The following is a 20267-nucleotide window of genomic DNA, read 5'->3' as shown; positions in this document are numbered from 1 at the left end:
ACCCCCTGCCAGTTAGTGCCACCCCCTGCCAGTTAGTGCTACCCCCTGGCAGTTAGTGCTACCCCCTGGCAGTTAGTGCCACCCCCTGGCAGTTAGTGCCACCCCCTGGCAGTTAGTGCCACCCCCCTGTCAGTTAGTGCCACCCTTCCTACCAGTTAGTGCCACACCCCTGTCAGATAGTGCCACCCCCTTACCAGTTAGTGCCACCCCCTGCCAGTTAGTGCCACCCCCTGCCAGTTAGTGCCACCCCCTGCCAGTTAGTGCCACCCCCTGGCAGTTAGTGTCACCCCCTGCCAGTTAGTGCCACCCCCTGTCATTTAGTGCCACCCCTGCCAGTTAGTGCCACCCCCTGTCAGTTAGTGCCACCCCTGCCAGTTAGTGTCACCCCCTGCCAGTTAGTGCCACCCCCTGGCAGTTAGTGCCACCCCCTGGCAGTTAATGCCACCCCCTGCCAGTTAGTGCCACCCTCTGGCAGTTAGTGCCACCCCCTGGCAGTTAGTGCCACCCTCTGGCAGTTAGTGCCACCCCCTGGCAGTTAGTGCCACCCCCTGGCAGTTAGTGCCACCCTCTGGCAGTTAGTGCCACCCCCCTGGCAGTTAGTGCCACCCCCTGGCAGTTAGTGCCACCCCCTGGCAGTTAGTGCCACCCCCTCCCAGTTAGTGCCACCCCTGCCAGTTAGTGCCACCCCCTCCCAGTTAGTGCCACTCCTGCCAGACAGTGCCATCCCCTGCCAGTTAGTGCCACCCCCTGCCAGTTAGTGCCACCCCCTGCCAGTTAGTGCCACCCCCCTGTCAGTGCCACCCCCTGCCAGTTAGTGCCACCCCCCTGTCAGTTAGTGCCACCCCCTGTCATTTAGTGCCACCCCCTGCCAGTTAGAGCCACCCCCTGTCAGTTAGTGCCACCCCTGCCAGTTAGTGCCATCCCCCTGCCAGTTAGTGCCACCCCCTGCCAGGCAGTGCCACCCCCTGCCAGTTAGTGCCACCCCCTGGCAGTTAGTGCCACCCCTCTGGCAGTTAGTGCCACCCCTCTGGCAGTTAGTGCTACCCCCTGGCAGTTATTGCCACCCCCTACCAGGCAGTGCCACCCCCTGGCAGTTAGTGCCACCTCCTGGCAGTTAGTGCCACCCCCTGACAGTTAGTGCCACCCCCTGGCAGTTAGTGCCACCCCCTGCCAGGCAGTGCCACCCCCTGGCAGTTAGTGCCACCCCTGGCCGTTAGTGCCACCCCCTGGCAGTTAGTGCCACCCCCTGGCAGTTAGTGCCACCCCTCTGGCAGTTAGTGCCACCCCCTGGCAGTTAGTGCCACCCTCTGGCAGTTAGTGCCACCCCGTGCACCTTAACCAAACTAGAAATGCTCTACCAATCAAGGGACCCAGAGTGTGGAGTGACCTTCCCAATCATGTCAAAGACTGTACCTCTCTCAACCAGTTTTTAGTAGAAAACTGCCTAATAAGCTCCATATAATCTACCTTACCGCCTAAATGTCAACCTATCTCTTGCTATTTTTAAAATACTGTATTTTGATCATTGATCGACTTCATTAACTTTATACTTTAAGATAATTGTAGTCTCCTGGTTTTTTAGTTAAAAAATTAATTCTGCTGTTCTGTTGAAATTTCTGCGGTTTCGTCCATCATGTACAGTAACTATTATCATTCTTTTTTCCTTTTTCAATTCAATTTATGCTGTGAGCTTAATTAGTTTTAAGTTTTATTCTAAGCGTTTTTCGCGCATCTTGCCCGAAACGCTGTGTGTATTAGTGGCTTTAGACATAGTATGTACAAGCTCTATATAGAAATCCAACATTCTCTTTGTAACTCATCTTGTATTTTATTTTTACCTGAATACACATTTTATTTATTATTTTATTTTTTAGTACATACTGTACAGTACAAAATCGACCTTCATACAGTATTAAAACATATCCTACAAGTTTTCTCTTGAACACAATCCACTAATCGGTATACAACCAGGGATGCTGACCGTGAGGTGCCCACCCAATCCCCTCAACCTTGCACAGCTACCACCTACCTTATGGTGGTTCAGGGAATAAATGTCCCAGGCCTTCTGGTAGATCAATGAGGTTGTTAGACACCGGTGCTGGCAGTCTGATGTATGACTCAACATTCAGTTGATCAGGTATCCTTTGGAGGTGTTAATAATGTTCTCTTTGGAACACCATCAGAAGATGGGGCAGTTATGTCCTTTAAGTATAGTGGGAGATTGTTGAAAAGTCTTGTACGTTTCTTCTAAGATATACTGTATTCCTTTAGTACAGTACTTATAGTAACAATGAGGACCATAGTACATATGCCGACGTATAATGCAATTAGAAAGTAGAAATCTGTACTATTGAATTTGGACAAATTGGAAATGTTTTTTATTTATGTTGCAATGACAAACTAAACTAACCTAACTGTCCTAGGCCCAATACACGATATCTAAGGCCTAATATAGTTCATATGTGTGCTATACTAGGACCTGACAGCTGAGTGGACACCGCTTTGGATTCGTAGTCCTGAGATTCCTGGTTCGACCTGGAGTATACATAAGATGACCTGAAACTAGTATACATAATATATGTACACGTTAAGCATTCTCTATTTTTCACATGTGGTTATTCTGCATAATATATATATATATATATATATATATATATATATATATATATATATATATATATATATATATATATATATATATATATATATAACTTCAGTTGCATATTGTCCTGGGGACCATTCAGGCTTGTTCGCATATATATATATATATATATATATATAATATATATAATATATATAATAGAAATGATTATTCAGTTGTATAAATCCCTGGTTAACCCCCATCTGTACTACTGCATCCAAATATGGATACCGCTTATCCACATTTCTGGGCTTGATAATCACTTTCCAATTGCAAATTCTTTTCAGTCCATTGATTTTTTAATACTGTATACGTATAACATTGTAATCCCCTTCTGTCGAGGTTCTACTAAATGCTGTATTTGCAACGTACTCTTGTTAAGGTATTTGTGCATTTGTGGGCACACAGTGCTTTTGACTTGTTTACTACATCTTGTTGCTGAGATGTAGAAAATAACCCAATTTGGAATGGCTTTTCTGTGTTTTCTTTATATTGTAATCATCACTTTAACCATCTTCATCACTGTAACCATCTACACAATGTAACATTCACTACACATATCCATCACTGTAGCCATCAACACTACACATGTGTATGTGCTATGCAATTCAAAAGGGATAATAAATATGAAAACTCTGTCTTTTAAAATTTATGTTAAGAAATACATAATTACATCATAGAGAAATAATGAAATAGACAAACGATTGATGATTGTTGTTCTTAAATGATATATACAAGGGTGTTTCCCATGGAAAAAATGATAAAAACATTTAGAATTTGAAAGAGACACAAAAATGTAGACAATGGACAACATTTTGTAAGCATATGTTTGTTATAATTATATAAAATATAGATTTTATCTGATAACCATTCTTGTATCTGATTACCATACTTTTTTGTATCCATCTCAAATTCACATGTTTTATGTGGTGTGACAAGTGATCATGAACCTTACGTATTTCCTTCCCAAGGTTCACCTTCCATTGTCACAGCACATGTATGCACAACTGAGAAGCTCCATTGTGTATCACTACATGAGCAGCAGAAACTTTTATATTTTTTTCAAAATTTCATACAAAAATATGATCAATCTTCATATACAAAAATGTGATTTGTATTTCTTAAGGCATTTCCATTATGAAAGTCTATCTTTTGATAATTCACTCAATATAACGGAAGAACCTTGCATGTTTTAATTGCCGGGATTATATCTCACCGTGTTGTTGAATAAAGAAATAGTTATTTTGAGACAGGCTCAACAATTCTTAGCATACGTTATATTTTGTCTCGACTCTTTACATATAACCATTTCACTGCATTCATTCAATTCCTGTTTATTCACTGCCACTGATTACTGCTATTTCTTGTAATAAAATTAAACTTATATCTACAGTTTGATATTGAACAGATTTATTTTTGATTATATTATAATGACTGAACCTATTGCATAGTTTGGCCATTAATTGTTGTTGGCTAAGTAATTTTTTTCACTTACTAAAAATAGTCATTACATCATTCACAACATCAGCAGCAGCAGTGAGTTACTGAATGCAAGCTCAAAAAATGCAATTTTTTTCAGCTAATAATTGTTGTTCCTGCCAGAGTTGTAGAATTTACTCACTACGTGTGCAATATTTCACCGGTGAAGTGTTCAATTGAACATATTAACGAGGGTTTTGCCATCTCACTCATGTGTGATTCTGGTATAAAGATCAGTTATGATGCAGCCTTTTGTGTTATTTTAATAACTTTTAGTAAATTAACAATCTTGGTGTCAAGCTTAACCCACCACAAGCTGGGATAAAGCTCAAGAATTATAAAAGTAAGAAAGGTAGTTGTGTAAATTTTCTGGTAATGCACATTGTTGTTATATTTCTTAAATAGTAAATAAAAAAATACATTATCTAAAAACTGAAACAGCAGGACAAACACGATCAATTTTTGTTGTGTGCTGTGGGCCCTATAACCTGACATCATTCAAGGCTTTGTCCCTGGCAAGTGATTTTTTTTCTTTATTCCAAATAATTAAACAAATTATCTTTGTAAATGTGTAAAATCTGGTATTCATTATTTTACTGTAACTTGTACACATAATGACTTCTTGAGAACACCAAATTTTGGAGTAGAAAAAAACATTGGAAACAGCCGTTCCAATTAACAAATATATACAACAACAGTAGACTGCTTTTGCAATTCTTGTCTTAAAATAACATATTATTAAAATGAAATCAGTCTTAGGTAACATTTTAAGTTACAACCAGTTTGACTTGACAAATCTAAAAAAATTAAAAAAATCAAGATATTATTAATCTAAAGCAACATTATAATGCCAAACATATCTGATGAGGCCAGACTAGAGTAATTATCAGGAGCAGTTGTGTATTTGTTCTGCAGCTAAAGAAGCTGCAAAAAAAAAAAAAAAGTCATCCACCAATTGTTTACAAAATTGCAGTATAGTAAACAAAGAAATTTTCATTCATGCATTGTTGATTAAAAATTCATGAAATAAAGTAAATTACAGAAATTAATAATTAATATTGTATTCTGTAGTGTTGAGAGGAAGCATGTCATTACTATCAGGGTAAAAATTTAAAACAAAATTAAAAAAGGAAAAAAAAGACTGCTTCATAGAAAAAGAAAATCAGGCATTGAGTGAATGAAAGTTTCCTTTCTGAGCAAGCTGCTTGCTAAGGCAAGATTTATCCTGGCCCCAAAGTAGTAAATCATCTCCACCAGGGTAGGTTGAGATTCTGCACTGGTGCAAGAGGAATATTGCCAAACATTCCTGTCAGATCATACTGGTGCTATGGGGGGCACTGGAGAAAAGCTCAGTGCAGCCCAGAATGACCTCATAGAGCTCATCCATAAATGCTTATAACTGCTTGATGGGGTTCTGGGAGTTCTTCTACTCCCCAAGCCTGGCCTGAGGCCAGGCTCGACTTGTGAGAGTTTGGTCCACCAGGCTGTTGCTTGGAGCGGCCCGCAGGCCCACATACCCACCACAGCCCGGCTGATCCGGAACTTCTCTCAGAAAACAGTCCAGTTTTCTCTTGAAGATGTCCACGGTTGTTCCGGCAATATTTCTTATAGTCGCTGGAAGGACGTTGAACAACCGCGGACCTCTGATGTTTATACCAAGCCTTTCATTACATCACAAGGAGTGTAAAGTAGTGGTTTTTTAATAAATTGCCAATTAGTCCCTCTGGCCACTACCCATGACCACCACCAGATGGCAGATGCTATGCCAAAAACGGGTCTCCTGCCTCAAGCTTCATCATACTGTGATTGTTACCAAGGAAAAATGTGTACAGGTGACTCAGGGACTCAAAAGGGACAAACAGAAGCATCTGAGTGTATTACTAAGAAAGAAGCTTTTTCATATTCACAAAAAGCCTAATTTCTTAGCGATTCTATTTAAATGCACCCAAGGAAAAGTATGACACAGAAGTTAAATAATTGCAGAAAAACACTGGGAAAGACTTGCCTGAGCTGTAGAGTGGAGTCCCCCCCTAGACCGCAAGGTAAAAATTAGATGTAAACCTCGAAGCGTGGCTGCATAACACCTAGGCCCTACCAGAATTGGAGCAGATTATTCGGAGGAAAGCCATGCAAGTGCAACACAATGATGACACATTTGATTTGGAGGCAACATAAATCATATCCCACTGGTTCCAATCAATCGATACCTAGAACTACCACCACAAATGAGGAAAAGTTACAAACAGGTAGCTTGTGATTCCATACAAATGTAAATAGATTCACATAAGGAATGCAACAAATGTCACATATCCACAGGACGGAGATCCCGTCCACCTCCCATTTTGTTTGCCGGCACATTTGGTACCCTGCAAATGTGGATTACTCTTATGACTGAATTCTGAGACGCTATGGCCAGAACACTCTTGAAAAATGTGCTTGAGCATGGTGTAAGCCATTGCTATTTCTTGAATGTTGATGTGAACGTGTCAGAGGCCAGAAATGTCGGTAAACAACTCAAGAGTTGGAGTTAGAAACCTCCAAGGAACCAAACTCGGAAAACTTCTAAAGGCAATAGCTGAAGAAGGAGATTCTGCTAGGCCAAGGAAGACTGAACAGTGATCCAATATTGGGGATGAGCATAAAATCAGTGTAATCAGTTCAGTACTTTCAGCTGGATGTAGTACAGAGGATACAACACATAGGTAAAGTTCAGCTGTGAGAAGTGGTGCAACCTCAACACCAACACAAGATGGAATACAAGCTGGAATAATGCATTCTAATAAAGAGAAATATATGTCATAAAGTATAAGCTGTGCAGCCAAAATTTTTAATTAGCAACACTTACCCTGTAATATCCAATTTATGTTGAAAATTATGTATTACCTAAATGACTTAGCTCTCATGAATATTATATTGTCATAGAAAGCAGTTACAGTGCAAGCAGCATTGTTACTAGCCATCATTATAATTAAATACAAGGTGTACAGATAAATTGTAAGAGAAAGGTCAAATAACATCCACTTGGATCTGAGTAATACCTTCAGTGGCTGGAGGTTTAACCACTAAAGGGAGTAGTTTCTGTATTTCTCTTGCACTGCTGTTTACAGTATGAGTATAGGGTACACAATAGACAACAGTAGCTGCTTTTAGTAGTACTACTGCTACAGTAGTACTACTGTAGCAGACACAATGAGCAATATACATAATTGCTTAAATACCACAACAAGGGAAGGGATTGGGAAGTTGAACACTTATTAGCCGAGACATAAGCAATCAAAAGGCTTGAAAAAGGCTTGAGCAGAACTCGTTTTGATTCTGTCTTAACTCAAATGTTGTCTGAACCAGACAGGCTAAATCTGCCTCTAAAACGAGGGAATCATACAAAGGCTTCACAGAAGCTGAAAACCAAGTCCTCCAGCACTTCAATATTTTAGTGAAGGAGTCCACAACTTAGCAGCTGCTTTATGAGTGACCTAACAAGATGACTGTTCTGAGACCACACACACACAGCACACTGCATACACTATAGAACCATGAACCCACCAGGAAATGCAGGAGGTAAAAAGGTTGGCCATCATCAAAATATTACATATGGCATCCCATCTTGCTGCACAAATCAGGATTGCCCATTTGTGTAATAATGTTCCATAGTGATCAGCAGTGCACAGCAAACACCTGACTGTAACCAGCAACAGGCCACCAGACTACTCTCCTTCACCCAGCTATGATGGGCGAAGGAGAGGCCTGGAGAAAAAGGCACGAGTCATTGGCTAACCCCTATTCAAACTCTGTCTAACCCTAAGAAAAAGGAGGACAAATGTAGTCTGTGACAGGAAAAAAATACAGCCATGAAGAACTCAGGCAGGGCAAGACCTGGGAACAAACAAACCACACCCCATAGACAACAGGTGACATAGCAACAGAAAGTACCCAAGTGGGTACAAATGCTTAGTTTGGAAACAAGGAACCATGGAAACCTTGGTCCAGAGATATGCAACAAGACTCATTCCTGAGTTGAAGAGCTTAAGCTATGAGGAAAGTCTAAGGGAATTGGACCTTAACACACTTGAGCAAAGGAGAGATAGGGGGGATATGATAACAACATTTAAGATTCTAAGGGAAATTTATAAGGTAGACAAAGTAGCATTGTTCGAAGCTTGGAACAGCAGAACGAGGGGGTCACAGATTTAAACTTGAGGCGCAAATGAGTCACAGGAACGTCAGGAAGACCTTTTTTGAGTGTCAAAGCTAGCAATGTATGGAACAGGTTAGACGCAGAAGTCTTTGAAGCTAACCCAATTCAAAGTTTTAAATGTAAATATGATAAAAGCATGTGAAACGAGTCATTGCATTAATCTAAACTTTCAGAAGGAGAGGCTTGGAGCCTAGCTTGATCCTTTTAGCACATCTAAGTTAGTACCTCAAGACGAGGAAACCACAAACGAGAAGGATTTAAAAAGTTATTAAACTGAAGAAGCAAGTACCTATAAGCATAGTGAAAAAAATCCCTTAACCGAGTCTGATTTCTTCAAGTCAGCTCAATCATCATGGGGACCAGTAAGGAGGAATGTGATAAGGATCAAGACACAAGACCGAGTGTTGCCATAGAAACTGCAATTTGGTAGTGGTCAGAGTAGCACAAGGTGGGCTAACTAGCAGTTTACAAGCGTTCTACTTGGTAATCCTCGTAATGCCAATTAGGGCATGGAAAGGTTTTTATTCTTTATAGAGTGAACCTCCTGTGGTCACAGTAGTCTGGATTGAGGTTTTCTCCAGTGCCTTCCTAGCACCAGTATGATCTGACTCAACTTGTGATAGGTTAAGATCCCTGATGTCCGCCTGCCATCACTCACATAATCCACTTCTTTGGAACTAGGATGGATCTTACCTAAGGGAGCACCCAAATGTAATAGCTCACAAAGTCACAATTTTTCAATCCCAAAGTCTGATTAACATGAAAAAGAAGAGACCAAACTGAAAAATCAGAAAGATGTTAACTGTGACAACACAGCTGAATATCTGTTTAATGTATACTGCCTCAAACAAGAGAACAGACTTTAAAAAAATGTTACATAACTCACAAATAATACTGACAATATTATTGTAACATCTATTTAAAAAATCCTAAACAATTATGATAAATGATAATCAGATGACAATATGTTCACTAAAAGCACCACCCTATATACAGAATATTACAATAAAATAATAAATCCTTATGATATTTCAAAACATTAGTGAAAGAGAAATAAGATACACCTTGCAGTTGCATTAACATGTGTACTGTACTGTAAATAAACAAAGAACATGATCTCTTCACATACTGTACTTTGGATTTAAACTAATTCAAACGTTCGCCACATTTCATTCTCACTCGCATCCAAACCATGCAAAGAAAGTGGAATTATTTTATTTTTGCTAGTTTTATTTTGTGGAGAAATATTGTTGTTAGCCAGATAAATCTGAAATATTTAATATTTCCAAACTCTCTTGCTTTGATTTGGATACAAGAATGAATATATTGAAACCAAGAAATATATTATATGCCCTTTGTCTATATTACTTTAGGAAATGTTACATGTGTTTTAATTAGTAGAGAGTTCATTTTTAGCCTGTATGGAAAGATAAAAAATATGCTAAGACCATTCCTTTGGAGAATCTTGAGTGTGTTATCTGGACCCTATCTTTTAATTCTGTGATTTGATTGATGATAATGTATTCTAAACTTCATGTATGGGTGACATGCTGTATATAATTATGAAATTGTGCCTTTAGTCATGTTTAGGTTACAATTTTCATCAATCATCTCACACTAATGACTTGACCAGCAAATGTTGACCGTGTTACAAAAATTTGTATATGCACTATAAAGATAACATCTTTTTTGCACCTGTTTTAATTCAGCCTATTGCTGGTCATGCCAGATTTCATGGAAGCCCGGAGTTTCCATGCTCAGCAGTAAGCTGTGGCGAGATCAACAACTGTAACCCTTGTACTGTTTCAATAAAGCTTATGTTTACATTCTGAAATGCAGTGATAAGCTTTACTTATACACAGCCTTGTGTAACAAAGTTGTCCATCTGTTCTCTGATCAATGTCTTCCATGAACGCTAGAGCAATTGCAAAAACTGGCCTTTAATCACATTTCTGTATTGATAATAAACAACAGCCTTAATTTATTACACAGTAATGAGCTGTTTGTGTTGAAAAACATGCTGTACATCAACTGCAAATATACTTAAAATAATGCTTATGAAAGTACCCTGATCCACTGGAGATGAACATGAAAAAGATCGAGATCAGAAAACAGTAATCAGCACAATTTAAAGCTTTAGCTGTTGACACAAGTGTAACCGCAACAAATCTTTAAGACATGTGAACAAATGCCTTCTAAGCTCGACCTCTTTGTTACGAAAAGCCCATCAAGTACAAATCCACAGCACAAAGTCACTGGTTTCTTTCTGAATGTGTGTATCCTCAGCCTATCACTATCCTGGCCATTACCATGTATTTTTTTGTATTTGAACAAGTGCAACACCCGAGGTCCTCACACCACAACTTTGGAAAATGTCTTTTTGTTTCTGGGAAATTCAGGAAGATGACCACACACACATACGGCACTGTCTCTTTCTGGAGATTAATTTACTCACCAACGTTCAGTAATTTTTCTTTGGCCAACAATTCTGTGCCATCAACACTTGGTTCAACTATTCAGCCATCTCCATCTTCATTATATATGGAATTACAGAGTCTATTTGCACATTCCCTATTAAACCTGCAAAAAACAACTCCTCCATAACCTGTGAAAGAGAAAATTATATTACATTTTACTATGGAAAAAGACAAGATGTATAATAGTCAATTATTTTCATTAGAGAATTTTTGTTATAAAAAGTACTGTATGTACTATACTGTACAATTTTATAAAACTCAAAATGAAAACAATCTGCAGCTTTACATATAATAATTTTTTTTACAACTTTAGTAGAATAATACTGGTAGTAGAACTTTAGTAGAATAATAATTAAAAAACAGGAGCCTTAGCCCCCCCTCTGGAAATAGAACATTAATTACTCTTGAGTACGATTTAACATGAATCGGCCAATAATAATAAAAACTATAAATATCTCTGCAGAAAATATTTAATAACTTAAATGAGACCAAAAACTATATTAATATGACCAATGAATTCCAAACTATACCTAGTTCTTACACAGTATCATTAATGAGAAGCCCCAGACAGCATATACTGTACAGTTAAACCTCACGTGAAGAGAATGATTGGTACCAGACCCTTTTTCTGTTACATCCAATATTATGCTGCATTTGCGTCCATCATTTCATGCTCTCAACTGCTGCTTTTCCGTGTTCATTAAAAACAAACATTTGTATTTCCAAACATTTCTCACATTATTTGTTTTATTTGTTTCTTTGTGTAGAAAGTTTTGCATCTAAATCATTAAAAATTGAAAATTTCTGCACTAGCTTTAAATAATACTGTACTGTTGAATACAGAAGAATTTATCTGAGATCAAGAGTAAATCCAGTACTTAACTTCTCTTTGTGACAGCGTAATGAAAATAAAATTTAGTTTTTACCTGCGGTTGAAGCGCTTTAAGTGTTGGCAATTTAAGGAGGAGTCTGGAGAATCTTTCAGGTGTGTCTGGATAAGAATCATCAACATGATGCCGTAACTCCTGAGCCGCTCGCTCTTGTAGCCGTTCTATCTGGTTTCGCTTTCCTCCTTGAACGTTTTCTGTGAATAGATCAAGATATGTAAAAATATAATCCTGTTCCTACCTTAATTCATCCACACTGTACTGAACTTCAGATGTTATTTTGTATGTCATTATATACATACATACATATACATACATATACATACATATACATACATACATACATACATATATACTGGATTTTACACGATTTACCTGAGGGCCACTAACCCTAGTGGCCTCGACAAGGACAGGAAGCCGGCGGCTTGTCATAGGTCCCTCAATTTGCCCTGATGATCTTTTCCAGCTGTATTTTAATAAGGGTGACATAAAGGCAGGATGATTATGTGTCTATTAACTGGGTATTCCCTCATTTTTGGAGTGTACTACACATACACTCATTACTTCATTTTTAGAGTGTACTACACATACACTTATTCCTTATATAATTTTATACCTATCACAAATCTTACCAATTATAAAATATCTAATTTATATAATAATAAACTTACACTAATGTTATCTAATTCACTCCTTTTAATAAATAACGATTCAATAATATTTCTTTCAAATGTCGAAAGAAGATGAAGATTCAATAATGTCTTAATATTCAATAATATTAAAATATCATCTTCTTGAGGTTATCTTGAGATGATTTCGGGGCTTTAGTGTCCCCGCGGCCCGGTCCTCGACCAGGCCTCCACCCCCAGGAAGCAGCCCGTGACAGCTGACTAACACCCAGGTACCTATTTTACTGCTAGGTAACAGGGGCATCGAACCCAAGACCACAGGATCTCAAATCCAGCGTGCGGTCCGCTCGGCCGACCGTCTTCCATATCGACAGTTCCGTGCAAAGGCTGCATTGGCTTTCTGGGAGGAAAGCCCGCTCAGATGTTGAAGGCGACGACTGAACAGGATACGAGCCAGGATCTTCCCAGTAACAGACAGGAGTGAAATACCCCGATGATTATCACAAGCCTTTCTTTTTTCCAATTTTTTTCCTCTTTCCTATTTTCCTTAATATGCCTTTTTTTCCTATTTTCCTACTAATGCCTTTCCTTTTTTATGTTTTACCTTTTTATGTTACTTAAGTTTTCCATATAAGTAACACTTAATCTATTTTGATAAGGCTGCTAAAAAAAAGGTTGCACTGAGTCAAGTCCTCATTCTGGTAAATCAAGTGATCCTTACACTACTATTAATAATCAGAATCTTTTAAAATTTATTATACTGTCAGTGCCATGAACAACCTTGATCTGTTTCAGTGCCACTTTGCATCTTTACGGTTTTATTTGATGCCAGAATAATTATTGTATTGGTACACTGTGCGTACTAAGTGCAAAGGAAAGATAATATTTCTTTACATTGAGCCTCATCTCTTTCTTACACATGCTGTGTACAGGCAGTTACCAGGAAATACGTATACTTTTATTTTGATGAAGGAATCTATAAATTGACTTTAAAACTGCAGATACTTCACTCACAATGTTATGCTCTACAATTCTATAAGAACTATAAACAAAATCCTTGGAACAGGAGACCCACCAATGTTTTGTTTTGCGCCACACTGTAAGGGTTTATCATCTGCACTAATGAAAACATAATACAGTAGTGTTTTCACATAAAATAGGGAAAAAATAGAAAACATTTGATGGTACTTTGCTGCAGTATGTGTTTGATACAAATGTATCCGTTTGAGTAGAAATCAATTGTACTCTACTAGAGCACTTTGCTATCTTACTTAAATCATAATCTGACATTATTTACTTAAATACATGAATACAAATAAATAAATACAATACAATTATGATAAATGCAAATTTGCTTTTGACAAAAACTCAGCTATCCAACTAATTAGCAAGCTTCCTTTTTCTTACCATATTGGAAGAGCACTATAGTTTTTAAGTAAGCATATTCGTGTTCATCGGGTTGAAGTTTAGACATTGCCGTCACAAAGTCCTGGAGGCGACTTATGTGCTCAGAAACCTGAAAATGTACCAATAAAAAGGTCAGCTTCACCATGTTTTTCTGAACATGCTCAGTAGTCTATACAAAAACCCAGTAATAAAATGCATATACAATAAACAAACCATGAAACTCTTACCTGTATACTTGAGAAACATGGCAATTCATTTATAGAAAAATTAATTCAAACAAATATACTTTTACAGTACAGTAATTTCAATCATATTTCTAATTACAGAATATTAGATTTCATTTTAATTATGAATGACAAATTATTATACCTAAAAACAAAAATATGATACTTTCTGAATTCTATAAAAATACTGCACATATACAGTAGTCACTAAGACGTCACAAAATAGGGGTAGTACACACCTGTTTGAACCGGGATGGCGTGAGCTTTTCACCAGCAGCGGCTTGTGTGAGGTGGGACACTATGGCGGTGAGAATAGTGTTGAGGGACATGATTCGATTACACTGAGCCATACCCAGAGTGAACAATTCTGACCAACAACCCCGAACCAGTGTCACTTGTGTCTCTTGGCTGAGGGAGAATGCAGTATATATATTGAATTTTCAATTGTGATATATATATGTAATCAAAATTGTTGGGTAACTTTTTCATCATAAAATTGCTGAGCAAGTTTTTCACTGCAAAATTTTTTAGTAACTTTTTCAAAGTGTATATGAATATTGATGACATTCTCACCTGAGGCACTGGAAGGTGGGGATATTGCGAGCCCAGTGGACAGATAGGAACAGCAATCTAGATGCTGACTCACAGATGTAATGAACATTGAGGTAGGCAGGCATAGGGGACGGGGCAGTTAAGTTAAATGGTACCAAGCTGTCTGCCAGTAATGGACCATCAAGTTCGTATGTACTGTTGCTTTCATTGTCATCACAGTCACCATTTTCTGAACCATTTAACTGTGAAATAATAACAATTAATACTGGGCATAAAGTTTTATAATCTTATATTTACAGTAAATGTAAAAAAAAAAACTGCTGTTGTATTGTACTTTATTTTACATTACATTTGTTCCAGACATCATGCTTCATTAACCTCTACGCACACATTTTGCCAGGCACACTCCCACTGCTTATTAAGCTCGGTATTATCATATATCCCTTTAGTCACAGAACCTCATGTTAATATATACAAAAACATATTACATTTATTCAAAATGCTGCATCTCCACAAAAATTTCCATTTCTCCATAACTCATCCAGTAATTGACATAGTGTCTCCTTTTGTCTTGTCTTGAGCATTCTTTCTTTTTCTCTCTTGTGTAGTTTCTCATTCGTGTATTCTCTTTCCTATTCTATTGCTCGCCTCTCTAAGTATTCTCTTTTTCTTCTCACTCTCTCTCATGTACTGTATTCACTCTTCTCTCTCATGTATTTATTTTTCTCACCTTTCCTTTCTCCTCCACAATCTTTCAAAAAGGTTGTAAGTTTATAATCTTTTTATTTATATACTACAGCATCATATTTGCATACGAAATTCATCCCCAGAGATAAGTGAACTAATTGGTTTTTTGTATTATCATCAAATCATTATAGATGAAGATAATTATTGCAACTAATGCTCTAACCACAACTGTAGTATATATATATATATATATATATATATATATATATATATATATATATATATATATATATATATATTACCAGTGGCAATCTTAGTACCAAATGCTACATTTACTAATACCATAAAACAAAAATTGGAACTAATGCACAGCATTAGATAAAGTTAGGTTAGGCTGTTAAACATTCTTAGCCATATTGTATATTCAAAACTGGGTATCTGGCAACCTTGCCATGATGACACACAGATATATTTTGAGGTTATCTTGAGATGATTTTGGGGCTTTAGTGTCCCCGCGGCTCGGTCCTAGACCAGGCCTCCACCCCCAGGAAGCAGCCCGTGACAGCTGACTAACACCCAGGTACCCATTTATTGCTAGGTAACAGGGCCATAGGGTGAAAGAAACTCTGCCCATTATACCCCAAGTGTTTTTACACTTATTGGTCAAATGCACAGGATATATTATAACATTACTATTCCTGCAAGTTCTCCAAATACTGTAACACAATGCCCCATGGGCCAGTATCATATATGCTCAAGTGAAATTTACAATGAGCAAAACCAAAAAAAATAAAGCTACTACATGAGAAAAATGTTAATTGCTCATAACTTAAAAGAAAATCACTTATAAAAAAAAACACCTGTTTGTGGTATTGGGTAAATAAGTTTTTGTAATGACTTACTTTTGATAAATTTTCCAATGCCCGTTTTACGTGTTTATCATTTGTATGTCTGTCTCCATCGCCATTAGTGGCGGGGGAGTCGTCGTCCCGTTGACCATCACCATTGCTAGACTCGGTCCATTCTGAAATTCAAGCTTTGATCAGTGTTTGTAATTTTGTAAATTATTATTTACAATTTTTATTTGTAAATTTATATGTAGAAATTAACTACAGAACTGATGGTTTTGACCCCACCACCTTCTCACTTAACTTGTTCCAACCGTCTAACACCCTATATGCAAAGGTGAATTTTCTTATATTTATTTGGCAGCTTTGTTTAGTTAACTTAAATCTGTTATCAGTATAAATTTAGTCACTGGTAGCCTAAATCTATGACCTCTTGTTCTTGAAGTCTCAGGAATTCTTCCCTATCAATTTTGTTGAATTATATTACTATTTTGTAGGTAGTGATCATATCGTCTCTTTTTCTTCTATCTTCTAGTTTTGGCATATTGAATGCCTCTAACCTCACCTCGTAGCTCTTGCCTTTCAGTTCCAGGAGCCATTTATTTGCACGTCTTTGCACCTTTTCCAGTTTACTGAAGTGCTTCTTATGATATGGGCACCATACAACCGCTGCATATTCCAACATTGGTCTCATAAAGGTTGTGGACAATTTCTTTAGTATTTCACCATCCATATATTTAAAAGCAATGCTGAAATTGGAAAGTGTAGAATATGCTCCTCACACAATGTTTTTTATGTGATTCTCAGGTGACAGTTTTCTACTAGAACCACCCCTAGATCTCTTTCTTTATCAAATTTAGGTAGAGCTTTTTCACATAATTTATAGGTTACACGTGGTCCATTTTCTCCTATTCCACATTCCATAACATGGCATTTATTCACATTAAATTCCATTTGCATTTCGTACACTTTTTGTCCAGATCATCTTGAAGGGCATGACAATCGTCTTTTTTATCTTCCCCTGGTATCTTAGCATCAGCAAACATGTTCGTATAATTCTGTATTCCTTCTGGTAGGTTGTTTTTTGTAGACAATGAACATTACCAGTGTATGAACTGAACCATGTGGGACTTCACTTGTTACATTTCTCCAGTCCGATACATTGCCTCTGATTACTGCTCTCATTTTATGTCAGAAAATTTTTCATCAATGTTAGAAGCCTTCCTGTCACTCCTCTCGTATGTTCTGGCATTCTTGCAAAGCCACTAACATGCTTAGCATTTCAGGCAGGTCCTTAACATAACAATAAATGTAATAATAGGTATATTACAACAAAATTTTAATTCAACATAATAACTACACTTATAAATTGATAGAATAGATTACTGTATATTGATAAAATGTATTCCAGAAGCTTATGGAATAAGACTTGGAGAAGTTCGAATACCCTACATCAACTGTTGTATTTTTAGATGAGAAATTTAAATTTTCTAAAATCCTATATAAGAAGTGATTGCCGTGTCCCTGATACAGATACTATATTACTAATGTAAAATTATAGAACTAATGAAAATTGTGGGCATGAAAACTACAAACAAATGTGATTTATTCTTACCACCAAAACGATTAATATGGATTAAAATTACAACATTAAAACAATATATATTTTGCCTATATCATTTATTTATTTATTTATTTATTTATATATATATAAAAGAAGGTACATTGGGTTTATGAGAGTACATAACATTGATGTTTTTACATTCTTGTAAAGCCACTAACACGCATAGCATTTCGGGCAGATCTTGGGACCACAGTGTAGTGAACTTAATAATAAACTACCTGTGTCTTTGGGTTCCATATTGAACGCACCCTCAAAGGCCTTTGCCATTTGAAGATGAAGTTCCGCCAAGCTCGTCGGAGGTTGTGAGGGAATATCTTTTCCCACGACCGGAGTCTTGCTGGAAGTCATTGTGGGAGAGGGCGACTCAAACCCCACTAAAGGATTCATCGACAGAGGCGGACTGCCTTCCTTATCTTGCCGATCCCCTGTACTTAAGTAGCTATTTGGCTTTCTCTCTGACTGGACTGCTGTTTGAGTAGCCGCAGAGGTGGGACAAGAAAATATGCATGGTTAACTCTCAGACAGGAACATATAATTAATTCATTTAAACTTATAGACACTTAATATTAAAAACTTATTTCTTATGAAAGGAGTTAATTTCTTTTTATTATATGTAAAAGAATTACCACTATTCTATGGCCATTAAAAAAACGAGGCATTAGTAATATGTACATTAATTTCAACAATATTAAAATGGAAAACCAAGGTTTAATGTATTACTCTACGTATGGTGATGTGGCAGGTGATACAGGTACTCTTAAGCACAAAGTTACTGTACTGTGCTCACCAAAGGAACCTTATTTTGCCATTGTGATACACTATATAACTAATCTTAATTATTCAACAATGAATATTCAATCACATCATACAAACACTGGAAATTCTTTGTAAATAAAAAATAGTTATCATTGTTATGATAGATGTATTTTAATTTAATTAGTACTTTAATTTATTTTATGAATAACTGAACTTTAAAATAAATACTTGTACTGTGCATTAATTAAGAACAAGATAAATATAAAAAACCAGCGTTGAATGTAATGAAACGCCATTTTCTGGGTGAGTCCCGGAGGCTCCCCGGAGCTATCCCAGGCTGATATGCTAATGTCAGACTTTGGCATCAGTCATGTGTATGGAGTTCTTAGGCCTACCGGGGACCACGGCCAGAACCGGGCCCCCTCAGAGAGGCAAGGGGAGCAATGGCCTATAGAAGCCCCCGTGTAGTTGGAAGCATTCTATGTCTGCCATCGACCGGAACAGGCACCCAGAAAGGTAAGCGCCCCAAAACAAACCCCTATTCTGGTTAAAATTGCTACCTAATACCGAACTAGTGGATAGAACTCCCCAACCGAAAACAAGCAAATTAGTGTGACGTCACACACTGCCGCGCCGCTGTCTGCGCAGCTCCCCCCTCCCCGGGAGGGGGAAGGGGGAGCCCCAGACCCCCCGCGCCGGCTACCCACACCTCAGTTCTTGAGGCTGGATGTCAAAAACGCGAAAAACCGCCGACCGGAGGGAGGGAGGGATGCCGGGGAGCCTCCGGGACTCACCCAGAAAATGGCGTTTCATTACATTCAACGCTGGTTTTCTGGGGGGAGCCCCGTCGGCTCCCCGGAGCTAACTACCCACAGACAGAAAAAGAGGGACTTACCCGGGAGGCGGTCGTCGCTCACCCCTCAACTCGAAGCCGAGACAACTGGCTGCAACCGCCGACCCAAAGCAACACAGGCCCGACGAGGGCCAGGGACATTCACAAGGTACCGAGCAGCCAGGACCCTGTTCGACCGCCAAAATCCCCGCGCCCGAATATCAGACCAAGACATATTCCCAAAGACGGCAGCAAGAGCCGCGAACTTACGAACGTCATGGGCACGGGGATAGACCGCAGGCTGGCTAGACCTAATAACCCTGCGGACGACCTGAGAGACCCGAACCCGCGAACAGGGAAGAAGGGAAACCGGATCAACCCACAGCGCGTCCCCGGACACAGAAGCTGTGGCGCGCAAATAACGGCGTAGCGCCGCAACCGGACACAAAACATGATGCACCCCCGGCCTGACCAACCAAGCATCAACCACCCATGGACCCCTCCGGAACGCAGCAGTCTCATTCTTCGCCAGAAAAGAAGGAGACGGCTGCAAACGAACAAAACTATCACCACGACCAAAAGAGCAGAAACCCCTGCGCCGGAGGAGAGCATGAAGCTCCCCTACCCGACCCCCAGAGGCCAAAGCCAACAAGAAAAGTGCCTTGGAAAAACAATCCTGGACCGAAGGGGCCACAACGAAACGAGGAGATGAAAGGAAAGCGAGCACTCTGTCCAAAGACCAGGACGGCTCAGGCGACGCATGAGCAGGCCGGAGGTGAAACAATGCACGAGACAGCTTGCGAAACGGCGCAGACGTAACATCGATACCGAAAGCAAGCTGAAGCGGCTCCGCCAGCGCCGCACGATACGAAGCGACAGTGTTAGGCATAAGATGACGGTCCTGAAACAACCACGAGAGGAAGGACAAGACCACCCGAACAGACAAGGAGCTAACACGACGAAGACGCAAAAAGAAACGGAAGGACCGCCAGGAAACTTCATACTGCCGCCGAGAAGAAGCCCTCAGGT

The 20267-nt window shown here is 38.8% G+C and overlaps 1 protein-coding gene across 12 annotated transcripts in view; it reads right to left on the bottom strand.

Moving 5' to 3' along the window:
* Positions 1-3275: 3275 nt before the first annotated feature.
* The window catches only part of LOC123765432 (orphan steroid hormone receptor 2), a 217852-nt gene continuing 200860 nt past the window's right edge, over positions 3276-20267 (bottom strand). For 8 of the 12 annotated variants that reach the window (XM_045753993.2, XM_045753998.2, XM_069334020.1 and 5 more), the window contains 7 exons: positions 17869-18117; positions 16081-16202; positions 14513-14733; positions 14179-14347; positions 13716-13824; positions 11719-11876; positions 3276-10920 (listed from right to left, as the gene is read on the bottom strand). In XM_045753993.2, the coding sequence (XP_045609949.1) occupies positions 10828-10920; positions 11719-11876; positions 13716-13824; positions 14179-14347; positions 14513-14733; positions 16081-16202; positions 17869-18117 (1121 nt within the window). In that variant the 3' untranslated portion in view covers positions 3276-10827. The remainder of the gene's footprint in view (positions 10921-11718; positions 11877-13715; positions 13825-14178; positions 14348-14512; positions 14734-16080; positions 16203-17868; positions 18118-20267) is intronic. The other 4 variants (XM_069334025.1, XM_045753996.2, XM_069334022.1 and 1 more) reach the window with 2 other exon arrangements.

This window comes from Procambarus clarkii, chromosome 30 (assembly GCF_040958095.1).
Source record: "Procambarus clarkii isolate CNS0578487 chromosome 30, FALCON_Pclarkii_2.0, whole genome shotgun sequence".
NCBI lineage: Eukaryota > Metazoa > Arthropoda > Malacostraca > Decapoda > Cambaridae > Procambarus > Procambarus clarkii.
Note: the sequence above shows the minus strand (reverse complement) of the source record. Positions and strands in the feature narration are given on the sequence as shown.